We start from the raw sequence: 17,135 nt of genomic DNA, 5'->3' as shown, positions 1-17,135 counted from the left end.
TTCCCCTCTATTCAACATTGGTGAGGCCTCATCTGGAGTACTGTGTCCAGTTTTGGGCCCCACACTACAAGAAGGATGTGGAAAAATTGGAAAATGTCCAGCAGAGGGCAACAAAAATGATTAGGGGTCTGGAACACATGACTTATGAGGAGAGGCTGAGGAAACTGGGATTGTTTAGTCTGCAGAAGAGAAGAATGAGGGGGGATTTGATAGCTGCTTTCAACTACCTGAGAGGTGGTTCCAGAGAGGATGGTTCTAGACTATTCTCAGTGGTAGAAGAGGACAGGACAAGGAGTAATGGTCTCAAGTTGCAGTGGGGGAGGTTCAGGTTGGATATTAGGAAAAACTTTTTCACTAGGAGGGTGGTGAAACACTGGAATGCGTTACCTAGGGAGGTGGTAGAATCTCCTTCCTTAGAAGTTTTTAAGGTCAGGCTTGACAAAGCTCTGGCTGGGATGATCTGATTGGGATTGGTCCTGCTTTGAGCAGGGGGTTGGACTAGATGACCTCCTGAGGTCCCTTCCAACCCTGATATTCTATGATTCTACTGTGATTGCCATTAAAAAGTCAACAATTGCCAAGAGATACCACATAGTTAGCACAATACATTCACTGCTGAAGCAAAATAGAAACTATAGTAGCTCAGAATCTAGAATGGGACAGGAATTTTTTAATGAACTGTTTTCCTGTTTAAAAAAAAAGGTCAAATTGTCAAAACCAAAACTGTTTAAGGAAAAAAAGTCAGTTTTGATGAATTTCTCAACTTAAATTTGTTTTTCAAAAAGTTTCAAAATTGTTGAATCAGCCTGTTTTGACATTTTCAGAATGAAAAGTTCTGGTGTCCCAGCTCAAAACAACTTCTTGTGTTGAACTGTGAATTAATTATAGTAAAAAAAATAACTTGTACAAAAACAAAAAATGGCCAAAATAAAAATGAAACATTTTGAAATGATCGAAACAAAACATTTTGATTGATCCAAACTGAAATGTTTATGGTTTGTCAATGTGCAAAAATTTTGGAGATTGAATTTTTGTCCTGATTCGTGATGGGAACATTTTTTGAAATCTCAAATGTTTTCCAGGGACAGGAAAACCGTTTCCTAACCAGCTGTATTAGATACCACTGACAACTGTCTGCAAGTGAAATGAGGATGCAGTGGTTAGACCAGGACACTAGAACCCAAGTGTCCTTGGTTCTATTCCCAACTTTCCTTGGCTCTGGTGCTGCAACTGGATTCCCATAAGTGGGTGGAGCCCCATTAAAATGACACAGATGCAGCTGTTTGCCTGTATAATTTCAGTTGCAGGAGCACGGCCCTTATGTGTGACCTTGGGCAGGCTACTTAACTGCTCCATACTTACTTTTACTCAGCTGCAAAATAGGCCTTTTACTACTTTCCTATCTTACAGGGATGTTAGGAAGAAAAGTGTTACTGAATGTGGTGAGCTAGCCCTAAGTATTAGAGATGTTTCTATTTTAAAGTTAACTTGCTATAGCAGAGGTTGACAAAGTGGCCTATTCACTTCTATTTGTTTTTCTAAAGTTCACTGTTTGCCAGCTTAGGGTCACATAAAAAAAATGAAGAAAAAATATGCCTTATAATGCTATTTTGGGCACTGAAGTTTTGGAATAAATCAAAATATGACACAGCTTCATTTATTTTCATTTGTTTAACTTGTTTTGAAACCATTTTCTTGGCACTGTCTTTGCTTTTGAATGATTAGCACTTGAGTGCTTGTTTGGGGTTAATCAATCCCACCATCTCTCTTCTCTGTCTATGTCTTTCTGGGGGAAAAAAAGATTCTTAGTGAAAACTCCTACCTCTCAGCTTCCTGGAAAATGACCATCAGTTCCACTTACCTTACACATGACCCCAAAATACGAGAATTTCAGAAATTGTTGTTAGCATATTGGTTGTTAGCACATTGTTCAGCAATTTGGCACTCGCAACACTTGCAAAATCATAGAATCACAGAAGTGTAGGACTGGAAGGGACCTCAATAGGTCACCTAGTCCAGTCCCCTGCACTTAAGTAAAATTAGACCATTCCTGACGGGTGTTTGTCTAGGTAACAGTCTGTGCTGGCATGTTTGTACTGGGTGAAATTTACCTGTGTGCAAAGGATCAGCACAAGGCCTATGGCCCACTCAATACCCACCTTAAGCTTTATTTCACAGCCCTCTACACAGGATGTTTTTAACATTAATAGTGGTGTTATCTGTGATCAGCTGAACCTGTGTGGATAGCATTTTCTACTTCACATTGTCAGGCTGCTTTGGTATCTCTGCAAATAATTGCCAGTTGAAAACACCAGCGCCTAACAGCATGCTTTACTGCTGTGTCAGGTTAAGGAACTGGACTGGGACTTAGGAGAGCTGGGTTCAATTCCCAGCTCTGTCATGGAATTTCTCTCATCTTAAGTCACGTGATCTCTCTGTGACTCACTTCCAGTTCCTCCAATCCCTTGTCTGCCTTTTCTATTTAGATAGTGTTTTCCCATTAGTGTCTAGCAAAAGAGGCCTGCACCTCTGTTGGGGCCTTGAGCCGTGAGGGTAATAGAAATAATGATAGTAATACAATCCGTGCCTGCATTCCTTGTATGTCCAAAATTCCCTAATGAAAACAACTGGGTGTGCGCAGAATGCAGGATTCAGCCCATGGCCTGCACGTGAGGTGGCTATTATAAATTATCTCTCATGAATCAACTTCTATTTTAATGTTCTGAGAAATTTTTGTTTAGTGTTTGTGATAAAATAATTACATACTCAAACAACCTTTCAGCCTATCCCTTTTCTTTGGTGTGTCTTTCTACCCACAAGCAAAGTTTCTCTTCATTTGTGGATGTTGCCTTTAAATAGAAAAGGACCAACATTTATTATGCAGAATCTTCTGTTGGGTGGATTGTTTTTCTTATTTGTTTTAATATTTAAAGTTCAAAAAGATACCCCCTTTCCTTCTATATTTAACTTTATACCTTTTAATACATGTCTGAATAAGGTATGGTGTTTGCCTGGAAAAAAAATCATTCCCACTGTAATTTTTTTCTACAAATAAAATGTCTGTGCCTTTGGGCTGTGAGGCCTCAAGGCAATTATTGAAAAGGCCTCCAAAACAGAGTCTTTAGAAGAGTGCTTTCATTATGGACTTCAAGGTACTCAGGAGCCTGTTACTTTAAAACACTCATTAAATCATAGAAATTAGAGATGGAAGAGGACTTTTTGGCTATCTCGTCCATCCTCCTGCTAGTGCAGGGCAGTCCTTGACAGTATAGTTACTGGTGTTTTGACTAGTCTCACCTTAAATATCCGAAGTTCAGGGCTTCAAACCATTTCCTTGGGGGAATGATACTACAGTCTAACACTGTTCTCTTTTCATAATTTTGTCCATTTGTCCCTAAATAATTACTCTCCCTCCTATGTTTATAACCTTCAAATGTTTGTAGGTGGTTATCCATCCTCACCTTTAAGCATCACTTAGCCAATCTATACTTATTGTAATAACTCTATGATAGGGTGACCAGATTTTATAGGGACAGTCCCAATATTCGGGGCTTTGTCTTATGCAGGTGCCTATTACCCCCCACCTCCTGTCCCGATTTTTTACATTTGCTATCTCATCACCCTTCTCTATGACCACCTAGGAATTTGCCGGTGTCACTATGTTGCACACCATGGCCACTCAGAACTTCACTATGACAATGAGCATAGAAACTGTAGCCTCCTATACCAAAAGCACAGGCTTCTACCCAGTGCTTGATCTGTGCCAGGGCTTGCGTGAGCTTAGCCCTGGCACCTCTAGGTTTGGCAGTTCATAGTCCCAGCACCTCTAGGCTTGCCATGTCAGTTAAGAAAGTAAAAAAATTGCTTGAGCCCCGGCAACTCTTTCATTACAAATTAAGCACTGCTCCTACCACCTGAGCAAGAAAAGAGTTGATATTAGCAGCATAGAGCCTAAGACACACAGTGGGCCACTTCTAATTCCAGCCTGTAGTGGGCAGTGGTGCACAAACACTCCAGCTGTTCTATTACATACTCCCTTAGTTAGAGGAAGCTAATTTCAGAGCATCTGGGATTCACAGCAGTTTACATTATTTCTGGATACTAACACGTATCTTTGAGACTGCTTAGGACTCAGATTTGCTGCTGTTTCACACAGGAGTGATGCTCAGAACTTCACAACAACAGTTGGGATTGAATTTAGTAAAAGGTTACTTTGGAAGGTTATTTTAAGCACTACCAGGCAGATACTCAGGTGGGGTTAATTGTCAGAGCTCTTCTGATGTCAGTGGAGTTATGCAGATAATACTAACTGAGGATCTGCCACTACCACTTAATCCAGTTAAAAGCAATACCACATATGTCAGTAATGCAATATTGAGAATTGACTGACCCAGGGTGGGGTTTTTTTAGAGGGAAGGAAGTAGGAGATGTTTAAATCATTATTGCATCCATTATTAGAAAGATTGTATGCCAGAATTTACAATGTTATTACCTGTGATTTGCCTATTCATTGAGTTGCCAGCTATACGATATGTGGCCTGAATGTGAATGTAGCAATGACCTGAAATGCATCAGTGTAGGGTGAGGAGTAGGGGCTGGGCAGAGCACCAGAACTGAGCTGCCAGTAACAGCCAGGTGAGAAGGGGCAGAAGAGAGGGGATGAGCAAAGCAAAAGAACGTAGCTACTTATTGCTGATGTTGATGCATGAGAGGAAAAGAAACTAGTGTAACTGTCACAACCCAGAGGGAGTTTGCAGATGCTGCAGTTAGAAAAATTATCTTTTTAGTGGCAAACTGAATGAGTTTGACAAGGAATGAATGCAACACAAAAATGTGAAACCCCACAATCCTATTATGTCAAAGTTCCTTCTTAGCGTAGAACTGTATTTTAAGAAGAGATAAGAATTTACTGTCCTACCACCACAGTATCTGAGTGCATGTGGAAGGATCTAAAGGTGGACTGGATAACACTCACCTGCTAACTGGGGCGTGTAACTAGAGATCCATGGAGTGGCGATGATGCCGGTATCCCTCGCCTTCCCCTCACCTGTGGGTGATGGGAGGGGGAAGAAAGGGAGGGGAATTTGGCTCCTCTTGATTTCCCTATTTCCCTTCCCCCTCCCTCCCTGGGACAGGGTTTGGCTTTAACTGGGTCTGAGCTCTGAGCCTGTCCTACCTGTTCCCACTGCAACTGGATGACTGGGGTCAGGACAGACTGACCCACTGGCTCCCACTTCCAGAGGCAGGGAGAGGAAGCAGAGGTTGTTTCTGCCCACTGCTGGCTTGTAGCCATTTTAGCTTTGTTCCAGCATCAGCCTTTCACACCCTTATTTCTGGAGTTCTTGGGCTGCTGGGGACTATACTGATCACCAGATTTTATGGAGGGTCTGAAAGGGATTTTTTTTCCCATATGGGAAAATTGAGAAATGACTGTGGGATTTTTTCACCTTCCATCTGGCATCTTGGACGACCGGGTTAGGGATTTACATTACATTTGTCACAATGTTGGCAAACTCCAGTGTGGTTGGTGAGTTAAGAAAGGGTCAGATGTGAGGTCTCTGTAACCCAATGGGCTCAGAGCACAACACTGCATGATAAGAGGGTAAACCTTCATGGCTTACCTCTCCTAGCTCCAGCATGGAGGAGGGGAATAGGTTGGGACTCTGATTGCCTGTCAGGGCAGGCCTGGACATGTAGAAGGGGAATTGCGCTCAGACCCTCCTAAGGTTTGTAGAACCCAGGGCCCAGCTAAATTCCACATTAGAACAGCCCTGCTGGGTAGTCCAGGGAGGCGTTTCTCATTGGCTAATAGTTTAGAAAAACAGAGGCCTCCACATTAAACCATACTCTGGTATATGTGTTTCATCGCTTCAGTACCAATATCAGCATATTAGAAAGGGAAAATCCTGCATTTGTAGGCGAATGGACAAGATGATTTAATAGGGGTTTTCCATCTCTAATTGCTATGACTATATTTAGCTCAAACTACTGGCTCAAACTTGCAGTTAAATTAGAAACTTGGCCAAATAATCCAGCGCAAAATTCCACTCACTTTCATCTATTTTTGCAATTTGTCATCACTTGATAAAACATTATTTGTCATTTGGGCAACTGGCTGAATTTTTACTCATTTAGCTTCACTGGCTCCTGTTTCATCAATAGGCTGAATTATGCTGAGACGTGTTGTGTAGTAAGTATAAAGCTGGGTGAGGTCTCTGATGAAAGATCAGATTAAATGAAAGTGGTGGGTAAATTTCAACACTGACAGAACCTTGATCTGACTTACAGGCCAGTAGGAATGTAATATGATGTGGACAGAATCAGTGATGGTAGCCAGTCTGTATTTTCCAAAGTGCAGAATGAGCTTAGATTGAGTTGACTTTATAGAGAGAAGGAGTAGCCTCAAATTCAAAAATACTGTAGCATTCACTGCTGCCATATTACCAGTTTCACTACATCTTGTGCTTTGTAAATTATCATAATCACATGCTTCTATCATGCTTTGTACACAAACAGAATCTACCTATCTAGGCTTTTACACAGCCCACATGACAGTAGTAACTGTGTGCCTAATGGACCTATGATGGTATCCCATTTAAATTATATTATTGTTTTTAAGGGAAGTCAGATTCCATGAACTGGCCATTTTACAGGCTCATATTTGCCATTGATCAAATACTTCTCAAAGGCCAGCATTTTCAAAAGTGAATACTGATTTTCAGTTGCTGTGTTTTCAGGTACATCTCAGCTCAGTAGCCAAAACCTGAGTCATCCAAAACCATTTCTGAAAATGTGTCTGTAAATGATTCTGATCTGTACTGAGACCCACTACTACCACGATTCCAGCAGCAAAATTGTTGTTAGAGTTTTAGACTAAAAATGAAAACAAACAAACAAACAAACCCCAAAACAGGAACATGTTAGTAATATAATATACTCCACATTGTTGTTGTCTTATGAATCAAGATGGTAAGTTTGCAAAACAATTGATGTGCTAATGAATTACTATAGACATTAAAATTATGCAATTATTTTACTTTAAGACAATCCATCTGTTCACAGAGCTTGTCATATAGTGTCGCTTTGTCTGACAAAATAAAAGGAAAGTAATTATCCTATCAAAGACGAAAAAAGTAGGTCAGTGTAAGTTATTGCAAAATAATGAAATAATGCTGAGTTGCTTCTACACAAAAATTCCCACAGCATCTGTAAATATGCTGAGAGCATGTTTATATAAAGATATAGTTTCTAAGCCCTTAGTGGGACCACAGATGCCCAAACCAGGACTTCTTGGAATGAAGAAATAAACCAGCTGTGTAAGCATCTTTACTTTGCAATGACAAGGATGTTCTAATTTGTCCACAAGAGATGACTCACCAGTTTAGGTCTATAAAAGTAAAGGTATTTACACTCTAAAAAATCAGAGTTTCAGAACCCAAGAATTCAGCATGATGCATCCAAGCCTTGCAGCTGCCTTCCTTTTCTTGCTGGGCTTGTCATGCTGTTTGACACTGCCTATTCCCCATGAAGACAGCGATGAATTCACAACAGAAGACCTCCAGTTTGCAGAGGTACAGTATAAAATCAGTCTTCACATATTAAGGTCGGCTGTTTGATTGCCTTTGTTCTTTGGAAACTGGAAATAATATTTTTTTTCCCCTAGCGCTATCTAAAGACACATTACAACCTACATTCCAATCCTGCTGGCATAAGGAAGAAGAATGCCAACTCAGTGGCAGCCAAACTTCGAGAAATGCAGTCTTTTTTTGGGCTGGAGGTGACTGGCATATTAGATGAAGAAACATATGAGCTGATGCAACAGCCAAGATGTGGTGTCCCCGATGTGGGGGAATACAACTTTTTCCCTAGAAAACTAAAGTGGTCAAAAAATAATTTAACATACAGGTAAAATTATAACATTTAGTGTTATTGTTTCTTATTTTCAAGTTATCCTGCTATATAGTTGTTCAACAGCCATTATGTCGTATATTAGGTTGACAAGCTCAGCAAGAAGAAAGGGTAGTCCAGACTTTGTAAAAATCTCATGTTGCAGTTTTAAAATCTATATGGCCCTGATCCAAAGCTCATGGAACTCAATGTGAGTCTTACCATTAACTTTAGTGGGCTTTGGATCAGGCCCTATCTAAATTTCTTTAATGAACTCAGTTATCAGTCAGCCTGGCTAGCTCAGTTGGTAGAGTATGAGACTCTTAATCTCATTGTTGTGGGTTCAAGCCCCATGTTGGGCATTTGGTTGTGCTGGGGGAGGGATAGCTCAGTGGTTTGAGCATTGGCCTGCTAAACCCAGGGTTGTGAGCTCAATCCTTGAGGGGGCTGTTGAGGGATCTGGGGTAAAAATGGGGGATTGGTCATGCTTTGAGCAGGGGATTGGACTAGATGGCTTCCCGAGGTCCCTTCCAATCCTGATATTCTATGATCACAATATGATACAATGGTGCCATTAAAAAGTCACTATTTGCAGGAAACCAAAGAGTGATAAGAAAGAGAGAGGGCTATTTTCCCTATGTATTGAATATGGAAATAAGTGGTATCTCTGATAATGCTATGTAGTAAACTGTTAACAAACATGGTTTTGTAATGGTGACCGTTGTATCTCTTCAATGTCTCCTTGATCATGTATTGTCTCTCCAGAATGGTCAGGTGCATGAGATATTTCATATCTCTTCAAAATATTTTTAGTAAAATATACTGAATAAAGTCCCATATTATCTATACAAAATATCTTAATAAAAAACAAACTTTTTGTTTTCTGGGGTTTTTCTAGTGCATATAATAATGGCAAAAAAACCCCAAAAAACAAAAAACACACCCCAAATCCCAAACTGTTAGGTCATTATCTTTCTGAATGATACTGACAGATGGAAATGTACATTTTTATTTCTGGAGTACTGTACATTAGTAATCCAATTCTTTGTTCTGAGGTAAGTGCACTTTAGGGATAGCTTTTGAGAAATGGCTGTCTCCCAGTCAAAAGTAGGATTTCATGGAGGTACATTGCAAAGTTCCTTGGACCTGCAGAAAAGTTAATTGAAGATATTTTATCTGATTGATAGAATTGTGAATTACACTCGAGATCTGACACGTGCTGAAGTGGACAGAGCATTCAAAAAAGCATTCAAGGTTTGGTCTGAAGTGACACCACTGAACTTTACTAGAATTCGTAGTGGCACTGCTGATATCATGATTTCCTTTGGAACTAAAGGTAACAGAGAAAGTTTACTTTTTGGCAGTTTAATTATATTTTCACATGTTTAAAAATGAGATGTAAATGCTGTCGGTATTTTAAATATTGCTTTGTAGAACATGGTGACTTTTATCCCTTTGATGGACCTTCTGGATTACTGGCTCATGCTTTTCCTCCTGGACCAAATTATGGAGGAGATGCCCATTTTGACGATGATGAAACCTGGTCAACTGATTCCAGAGGTAACCTGTTCAAAAGATCATTTTAACTAGAGCTGGGTGCATTATTTGTTTCAAATAATATTGGCTATGAATTTTGTCCTTTTTGGATAGCAAATCATTCACAATCTCATCCTGATTTCATAAAATGTATTTGCTATTCAGAATATTTGCCAGATACTTTGGATGGATAATTTTCACCCTATATGTTGTTTGTAAACAGTTTGCTTTGACTGTTCTGTAGTTGTTTTTTATTATTCATGTTGCGTGATTGGTTACTGAAGTCACAGGGAGCTGTTTTTAATCCCAGATTGTAGATAGGAGTATGGTACACGTCTTGCATGAATTATGGACAAAACAATTATTTGTGTTAAAATTTGGAATTTGCAACTCTCTTCTAGAATACCTGTCAGTTGTCTGAATACACGAGAATAATGAATCACATGATCCATGAACCCAGAGAAACAAGGCAGTTTGGATTTTTTACTATTCAAATATCTCATTGTTTCGCTTGCAATTTGAGGGTGTCCAGCTTGGATCTCAGACAGATGGTGTTACCCAGCAGTAGAGCCAGTGGGAGTTGTAGAGACTTACCATATCTGAAAATCAGGCCACTTTTATGAAGTTTGAAAATATTTGCCCTTGTCTGCACAAGGAGCCATTTTTGAAAAATGGATCCAATTGTCACTGTTTTTTTCAACTGCGGACACTGTTTTTCAGCACTGTGTCATCTAGCTTTGCTGGGAGCAGATTTATTTGATCCAATGCTGGAAATAGCATTGATGGTCAATGGACTACCTACACTAGGGATGGAATCCTGGTAAAACTTCCATTAACTTCATTGGACTAGGATTTCACCCTACAATTTCCAACATTGCTAAGATGATTGAGTTGAACTGGGGTTGGTGATAGTGGGAAATTTTTCAAATACAATTTAGTGTAAGAAAAAACTTAAAGGGCTCAGGCTATTAGGCCCTTACTCAAACAAAATTCCCATTGTCTTGAATGAAGACAGCAGGATTGGACCGTGTATCTCAGCATCCCCATCTGTAAAATGGAGTTAATAATATTTAGGGTTAATTATTTCATGTTTGTTCACTTCTTAGATGATGTAGAGATCTATATAATTGTTTTGTATCATCAGTGCAAAAAAGACATTGTGAAAGAGGATCAGGCAATAAACTGCATTCAGATACACGTGTATATTGTTTTAACATGTATTTTTGCGTTTGCTTTGCTTTCTTATAGGATACAACTTGTTTCTTGTGGCTGCCCATGAGTTTGGTCACTCTTTGGGACTTGAGCACTCCAGAGACCCGGGAGCTCTGATGTTCCCTATTTACACCTACACTGGCAACACTGGGTTCTTGCTTCCTGACGATGATGTGCAAGGGATCCAAGCTCTCTATGGTTTGTCTTCCTTTTGCCATTTTATCCATGTATCTTGGAATGTACATGTTGCACTGCAATTTACCTTAGGGTGAGCAATCTGCTGTTGTTGTTCCTATTGCTCAATTGCACTACCATGGTAAATTAAGATAGAAACCCTGGATCCTGGGAACCAGGCCTCAGGGTCAGAAGATATCCACATTTAACACTCAGGTAGAAACTGCAGCAAGCAGTGTCAAGTGCACAGGTGATTGCTGCTGGCTGCAATCCTGCTTTAGTGGACTTAAGGTCCCTGAGCTGTCTCCCATGGGAGGATGATCAGAGACTATGAAGTAGGAGAAACAGAAATGCCCATAGGGGAGACCTTGGGAGGAAGCAATCTTCTCAGAGGCCCTAAAGACATGGTGTCAATGGCACCCATTTAGTTTTAGCCGCAAATATCTTTGCAATGTAACTAAACCCCAAAACATAGGGACATGATTTGCCAGAGGAAGAATAAGAAGGGAAAGTGAATATCATTAGTCCAGACAGTTTGTCCTTGATGGTTGTATTCATTCTGGCACTGGTGGACTCTTCAGTGTCCCATTTAGTACATAGTTATCTTACATGGAAGAAGAACAAAAGCAGTCAAAGCTAAGTTATAATTTATGGTTACAGGTGCAGGAGACAGAGATCCCAACCCCGAACACCCCAAAACTCCAGAGAAATGTGATGAAAATTTGTCACTTGATGCAATAACAGAACTTCGAGGAGAAATGATGATCTTCAAGGACAGGTTGCAATGTGTGGTTTACCTATATGCTTCTTTTGCTGCATAGGGCCCAGCCAACTCACTGCTAGAACTACACTTGGTACAACTGAGAAAAGAAACTGGCCCAAAACCCTTTTTAATTTCCATTACTTTATCATTTGTTTCTGAAAATATAATTGATTAGATCTTTTCCTATCTTCCAAAAAACCTGCTATCTTTCTCCCTTAGAAGTTAATCTCTTTTTCTAAGCGCAACTAAAATAGGTTGTAAAATCAACAGAAATACCTGTAAGGGCCATACAGCATTTCACATTTAAGCAGCCTTTATAACATAAATATGGGCTTGACTCCCTGTCACACTGGTGACAATCAAGAATTCCTGGAAGTCAATGCAGTTAAACTGATGTGAAACTGGTGTGACTTGGGCTCAGTCTCCACATGATCAAGCAGACATACTTACTGGTTCATGGGATTGCACTGGATTTTTCTCTAAAATTCAGAAATTATTTAATTTTCTGGGCAAAATTGCACTGCACGCAGCAATCTTACGTGATGCACTGCCATGTTTATCTGTAGTTTCTCTTCTTAAGGAAAAAAGGTTGGACAAAATGAAATCAAGACATCGGTTTGTTCTCTTCTGTGAAAGTGTTCACGTTATGAATGAGCTAGGTAGTCTGAACCATCATGGCTAGGAGAGGAGGTGGAGGTCTATAAGATTCTTCTTGAATTAAAATGTGTTCCACATTGTAGAAAAGACTGAGAACCCAAAATTAGTTAATATTTGTGAAACACTGTGAAAATGATATCATAAAGAAGATGATAAAAAGCCCATTTTCTCTTTCTGACTTAGGTTCTTCTGGCGCCTACATCCTCAGGTGGTTGACGCAGAACTGGTGTTAATTAAATCATTTTGGCCAGAACTTCCAAACAAGATTGATGCTGCCTATGAAAACCCCATGAAAGATCATGTGTTCATATTTAGGGGTAAGCCTTTTGCAAATGGCAGAAAAGTGGAAGTATCTTAATCAGTCTCATTGAATAAAACTACTTAGGGTTAAATCTACAGTCCTCACTCAGACAAACTTCCATTGGTTTCACCCCAGGCAATACTACAAGATCTTCAATGGGCTAGAGAGTACAGCATTTAGACTAGAAGGTTAGGTCCTCATCTGGTGTAATAGCTTCATTTTACACCAGGTGAGGATCTGGCCCCATATAATCTAAGTCACATAAAACTAATAATGTCAAATAATAACAATGTAATAATTATTGCTGGGTTTTACTCTTCTAATACCTTTCCATTGATGCTCATAAAAGATTAACATTTTGTCATCATTATTTACAGGCAGGAAATTCTGGGCTCTGAATGGCTATGACATAGTTGAAGGGTACCCTAAAAAAATATATGAATTGGGATTCCCCAGAGAGATGAAAACAATAGATGGGGCTGTCCACATTAAAGACACTGGCAAGACTCTCTTTTTTACTGGAAACAAGTACTGGAGGTATGTTAGAGATTTATGAGTTCTTATTTTCAATTCTGCCAAGCTTAATTGTGTGCAAAAGGGCCAATTTTTTGTTTATTTGTTTCAGCATAGACACTTATGGCCTCATGGATCATATGTTTTCTTTCGTTTCAAAGTTTTATAGGGATAGCAGCTCTTTAGAATGTACCATAAAGATTTAAGTAACAAAATTATATAAACACTTAAGATTAAATTATGACATTCAGCACAACCTTGAGAAGAGAGTCATAAGAATTTATCCCCAGGAGAAACTGTAACTCAGATATACCTCTTAGACACAATTCCTTCCCTGCTTCCCTCTTCCTGGATATGTGTGGCACAGGGTTGTAAGTTACTGCTGCCCTAAACAGGCAGCCAATATGACCCACTTTGTTCTAGTTTTCTTGTGCTGTCCAATGAGTTGGGTTTAGAGCCAATGTTCCATCCATCCCCTGACAATTTCTGCCTACCTGCTCCAGTGACAGACATGCAGCACCATCACCCTTATATACCTACGTACAATCCATGTAGAATCTAGCCTTTCAATTCTGTAGTTTATTAACCAACCTTTAAAAATTTACCTTTATTGTTCTTGTACCAGCTGAGGTTGTGTTTCTGGTATAAGGAGGCCTGGAGAATTGAACTTATACTCACCATTTCATTTGGCATAGACAATCTAGCGACTTCCAGCCACTTACAACTTGGGTATCTTTGAACAAGGTACCTAAAGGTGATAGGACTTTTGTCAGATTGCAAGCCATGCAGGTTCATTGAATTTGTATTTTTTCCATGTTTAACATAGCTATGATGAAGAAAACCAAGTTATGGAAAAAGGCTACCCCAAACTGATAGAGGAAGAATTCCCAGGAATTGGCAATAGAGTGGATGCAGTCTACCAAAAAAATGGTATTTCTTCCCTTTCATTATTATCATTAAAGTGGTCCAAATTCAGAATTCCCAGCATTTACAAATTTCCTTCCGTCCCAAAGCAAAACAAAAAGTTGAAATTTTCCTGTGAAATGAAATTTCTGAAAAAAATTCATTTTGGAAATTTTGAAACAACCTTATCCCATTCAGTTTAAAAATATTTCATTTTGATCTTATAGAAATGTTAAATTTCAAGTAACATAATCTATGAAAATCAAAGCAATAAAGTTGAAACAAAGAATATTGATCTTATAGAAAGGAAATGTTTAAATGATTTTGTCAAAATTTTCAGTGCAATCAATGTTCTCGTGATATTCATTCAACATTTTCTGATAGAAAAGTGTTCCATTTGAAAAGTTTCAGCCAGCTCTAATCACCATGTATTATTTCCTGATATTTTAAATTGTTTCCTTCCTTTTTGATAAGAACACTTGTTGTTGTACAGTGCTTTATATATATTCAAAAGAGTGAGTTTGGTGGGCAGGTTTTAGGATTTTGTAGGAGGGAAACTCAGAAAGGAAGAAAAGGAGTACTTGTGGCACCTTAGAGACTAACAAATTTATTTGAGCATAAGCTGTAGCTCACGAAATCTTCTGCTCAAATAAATTGGTTAGTCTCTAAGGTGCCACAAGTACTCCTTTTCTTTTTGCGAATACAGACTAACACAGCTGCTACTCTGAAACCTGTCAGAAAGGAAGGTGAAGTATCTTTTCCAGGACCACCCAACAGGTCTCTGGTAAAACCTGGGTCAGAACTCAGCCTCAGAGCTCTACACAATGTGTCCATGTCTCTGAGACCAGACTATATCGTCTTTAAATAGCATTTGCAAAATCAGAGAATTAAATAAATGAGTAACCACATGATTTTCACAGGCATGTGCTATGTACAAGAGAAGAACCAAGTTTCTGCGCATCCCAAATATTGACCGTTGGCACTAATTTAAGAGCCAGAATGAGGCTAATTTGAAAATTTACCTCAGAGTTTCAAATAGCAAATCATTTTGCTGAATAGACTTAGTCTGAAGACCCGGGATTTCTTTTTATTTGAGTAATACTTTTAACAAATGGCATTAATTTCTGCTTGCAATTCCTTTTAACAAGTCTTTTCCCCCATAGGTTACATCTACTTTTCCAACGGACCACTGCAGTTTCAATATAGCATCTGGAGGAAAAGAATTGTTCGTGTCTTGAAAACTAACTCCATGTTCTGGTGCTAATCGCTTTCTACCTGGGTACCATGCTGCAGGCTGTAGAACAGCCGATAGCCAATGGAAATATTATTGTGGGAACAGGGATTTATAGAGAATGCTTCTGTGAACAAACTCTGTTTATCTACCACCAAAGCTATACTGTATATATGGGAACTATGTAGCTTATGTCAGTCTGGAACTGAATTAATTTAATAGGCGGAGAGAAGACAATGATTAGCATTTCAAGGGACATTAGACCATTTAAAATCAATGCAGAACTAACCCAGATCCCCCTGCAAGATGCTGAATGCATCCTGTGAGGTCGCAAGTACAAACAATTCCAATAATTTGAGGGTGCTGAGCATCTTGCAAGAGGTTCTTGGTACCTCTTAGGAACAGAGCAATGGTGACTGCTATTTAAGTAATTAGGGCTAATCCTGCAGTCTGTACCTTAGTAAAAAATCCATTAGATCATTTGGGGATTTCATGCATGTAAAGAATGGGTCAGGACAGCAGGACTGACACCAGGAGTGTGGAGACACCAGCTTAAGATATTGGAGCTATCGAATATGGAAATGTTTTCATACTGGCATGTCCCCATGGAAACCACTGACCATGGCATCTTTACAAGAAGCCAGAGTGAGGATGGTGAAACAGCAATGTGCCTAAACTAGGCTCGGAGGAAACCACTAGCCTGAATACACTGTATAAACCAGGAAGAGATGGCAAACACCAAGAGTTATGAGATACTCAGGGAAGGCGGCTGCAATCTAGCACTAATATAGATCAATTGAGAGCACACCAGGCCTGATCCACCCTTGCTGTAAACTGATGCAGCTCCACGGATGTTCACTGGAGTTATGCTGACTTACAACAGTTAGAATCTGTCAATCCACTTCAAAATAATGTTAAAATTATGCCGTTTGGTGTTTTAAGTCAAAGTTTTTCACCCATTTGATATTTATTTCAGTTGTTCCAGTGCCTTATGAGTCCTCTGTTTTTTCAGTCAACTCAAACAATGCATGACTATGATTACTTTTCAACTTTAAAAGGTATTAAATAAACTGAATGAATTAAAGTGAATTTTGAGTCTTATTCATTAATATGGACTAGTGCGTGCCAAAAAGGCAAAAGAGAACTACAGTAGAACCTCGGTGTTACGAACACCGGTTATGAACTGACCAGTCAAACACACACTTCATTTGGAACTGGAAGTACACAATCAGGCAGCAGAAAAGAAAAAGAAAAAAAAAGGCAAATACGATACAGTATTCTGTTAAACATAAACTACTAAAAATTCAAGGGAAAGCAGCATTCTTCATAATAAGGTTTAAAATCTGTATTAAGTTGTAAACTTTTGACAGAACAACCATAACGTTTTGTTCGGAGTTATGAATATTTCGGAGTTACAAACAACTTCCATTCCTGAGGTGTTTGTAACTCTGAGGTTCTACTATACAGGGTATTTACAAAAGAAATCCGGTAACAGAACTTGGGGTTTTTAATAATTACTTTTTTTACCCATAGTTCGATTTTTCAGGAGAATTCTGTTTTCCCTTCAAAATTTATGAAAATAGTTTGCTTTATTCTGCAAAAAGTATTCAGTATTGGCCCCAAAATAAGTAGAACAAGAACCAAGTATAAATTACATGACTGCACAGAATATAAGAAATGACAATTACTAGTAAATTACCTGAAGTGAATATAATTTCCTTCTAGCTTGAATGATGAATAAAGAACAAATAACTGATACCAACACTTTACCTTGTATGGTCCCTTGAAATATGTGTTAACTACTTATGCTAAACAATGTGTTCCACCTTGTATTTAGCTGTGACACTCTGGTTACCTTTCCCAGACCTGAATAAGAGCTCTCAGTATGCTTGAAAGCTCGTCTCTCTCACCAGTAGAAGTTGGTCCAATAGAAGATATTAGCTCACCCACCTTGTCTC

General features: G+C 39.0%; 1 protein-coding gene and 1 non-coding gene across 2 annotated transcripts; both read left to right on the top strand.

The window, feature by feature from the left end:
* Positions 1–7,448: 7,448 nt before the first annotated feature.
* Positions 7,449–16,187, top strand: LOC141981690 (collagenase 3-like). Its single transcript, XM_074943327.1, has 10 exons — positions 7,449–7,571; positions 7,664–7,905; positions 9,075–9,223; positions 9,322–9,447; positions 10,672–10,833; positions 11,470–11,587; positions 12,413–12,546; positions 12,908–13,067; positions 13,870–13,973; positions 15,110–16,187. Exons 1-10 carry the CDS (start codon positions 7,449–7,451, stop codon positions 15,208–15,210), a joined length of 1,419 nt encoding a protein of 472 aa, XP_074799428.1. The 3' UTR covers positions 15,211–16,187.
* Positions 8,177–8,249, top strand: TRNAK-CUU (transfer RNA lysine (anticodon CUU)). The gene has a single exon. It is a non-coding gene; the product is annotated as a tRNA-Lys (tRNA).
* Positions 16,188–17,135: the final 948 nt, after the last annotated feature.

Source organism: Natator depressus, chromosome 1, assembly GCF_965152275.1.
Source record: "Natator depressus isolate rNatDep1 chromosome 1, rNatDep2.hap1, whole genome shotgun sequence".
Classification (NCBI taxonomy): Eukaryota; Metazoa; Chordata; order Testudines; family Cheloniidae; genus Natator; species Natator depressus.
The sequence above is the reverse complement of the archived record's forward strand: the minus strand, read 5'-3'. Positions and strand labels throughout refer to the sequence as shown.

Bases quoted from the DNA above. Each gene is read 5' to 3' on its own strand.
- LOC141981690 (XM_074943327.1), top strand. From the start codon at position 7,449: ATGATGCATCCAAGCCTTGCAGCTGCCTTCCTTTTCTTGCTGGGCTTG. The intron at 9,224-9,321 runs GTAACAGAGAAA...ATTGCTTTGTAG, and splicing joins GATTTCCTTTGGAACTAAAG to AACATGGTGACTTTTATCCC. The intron at 12,547-12,907 runs GTAAGCCTTTTG...CATTATTTACAG, and splicing joins TCATGTGTTCATATTTAGGG to GCAGGAAATTCTGGGCTCTG.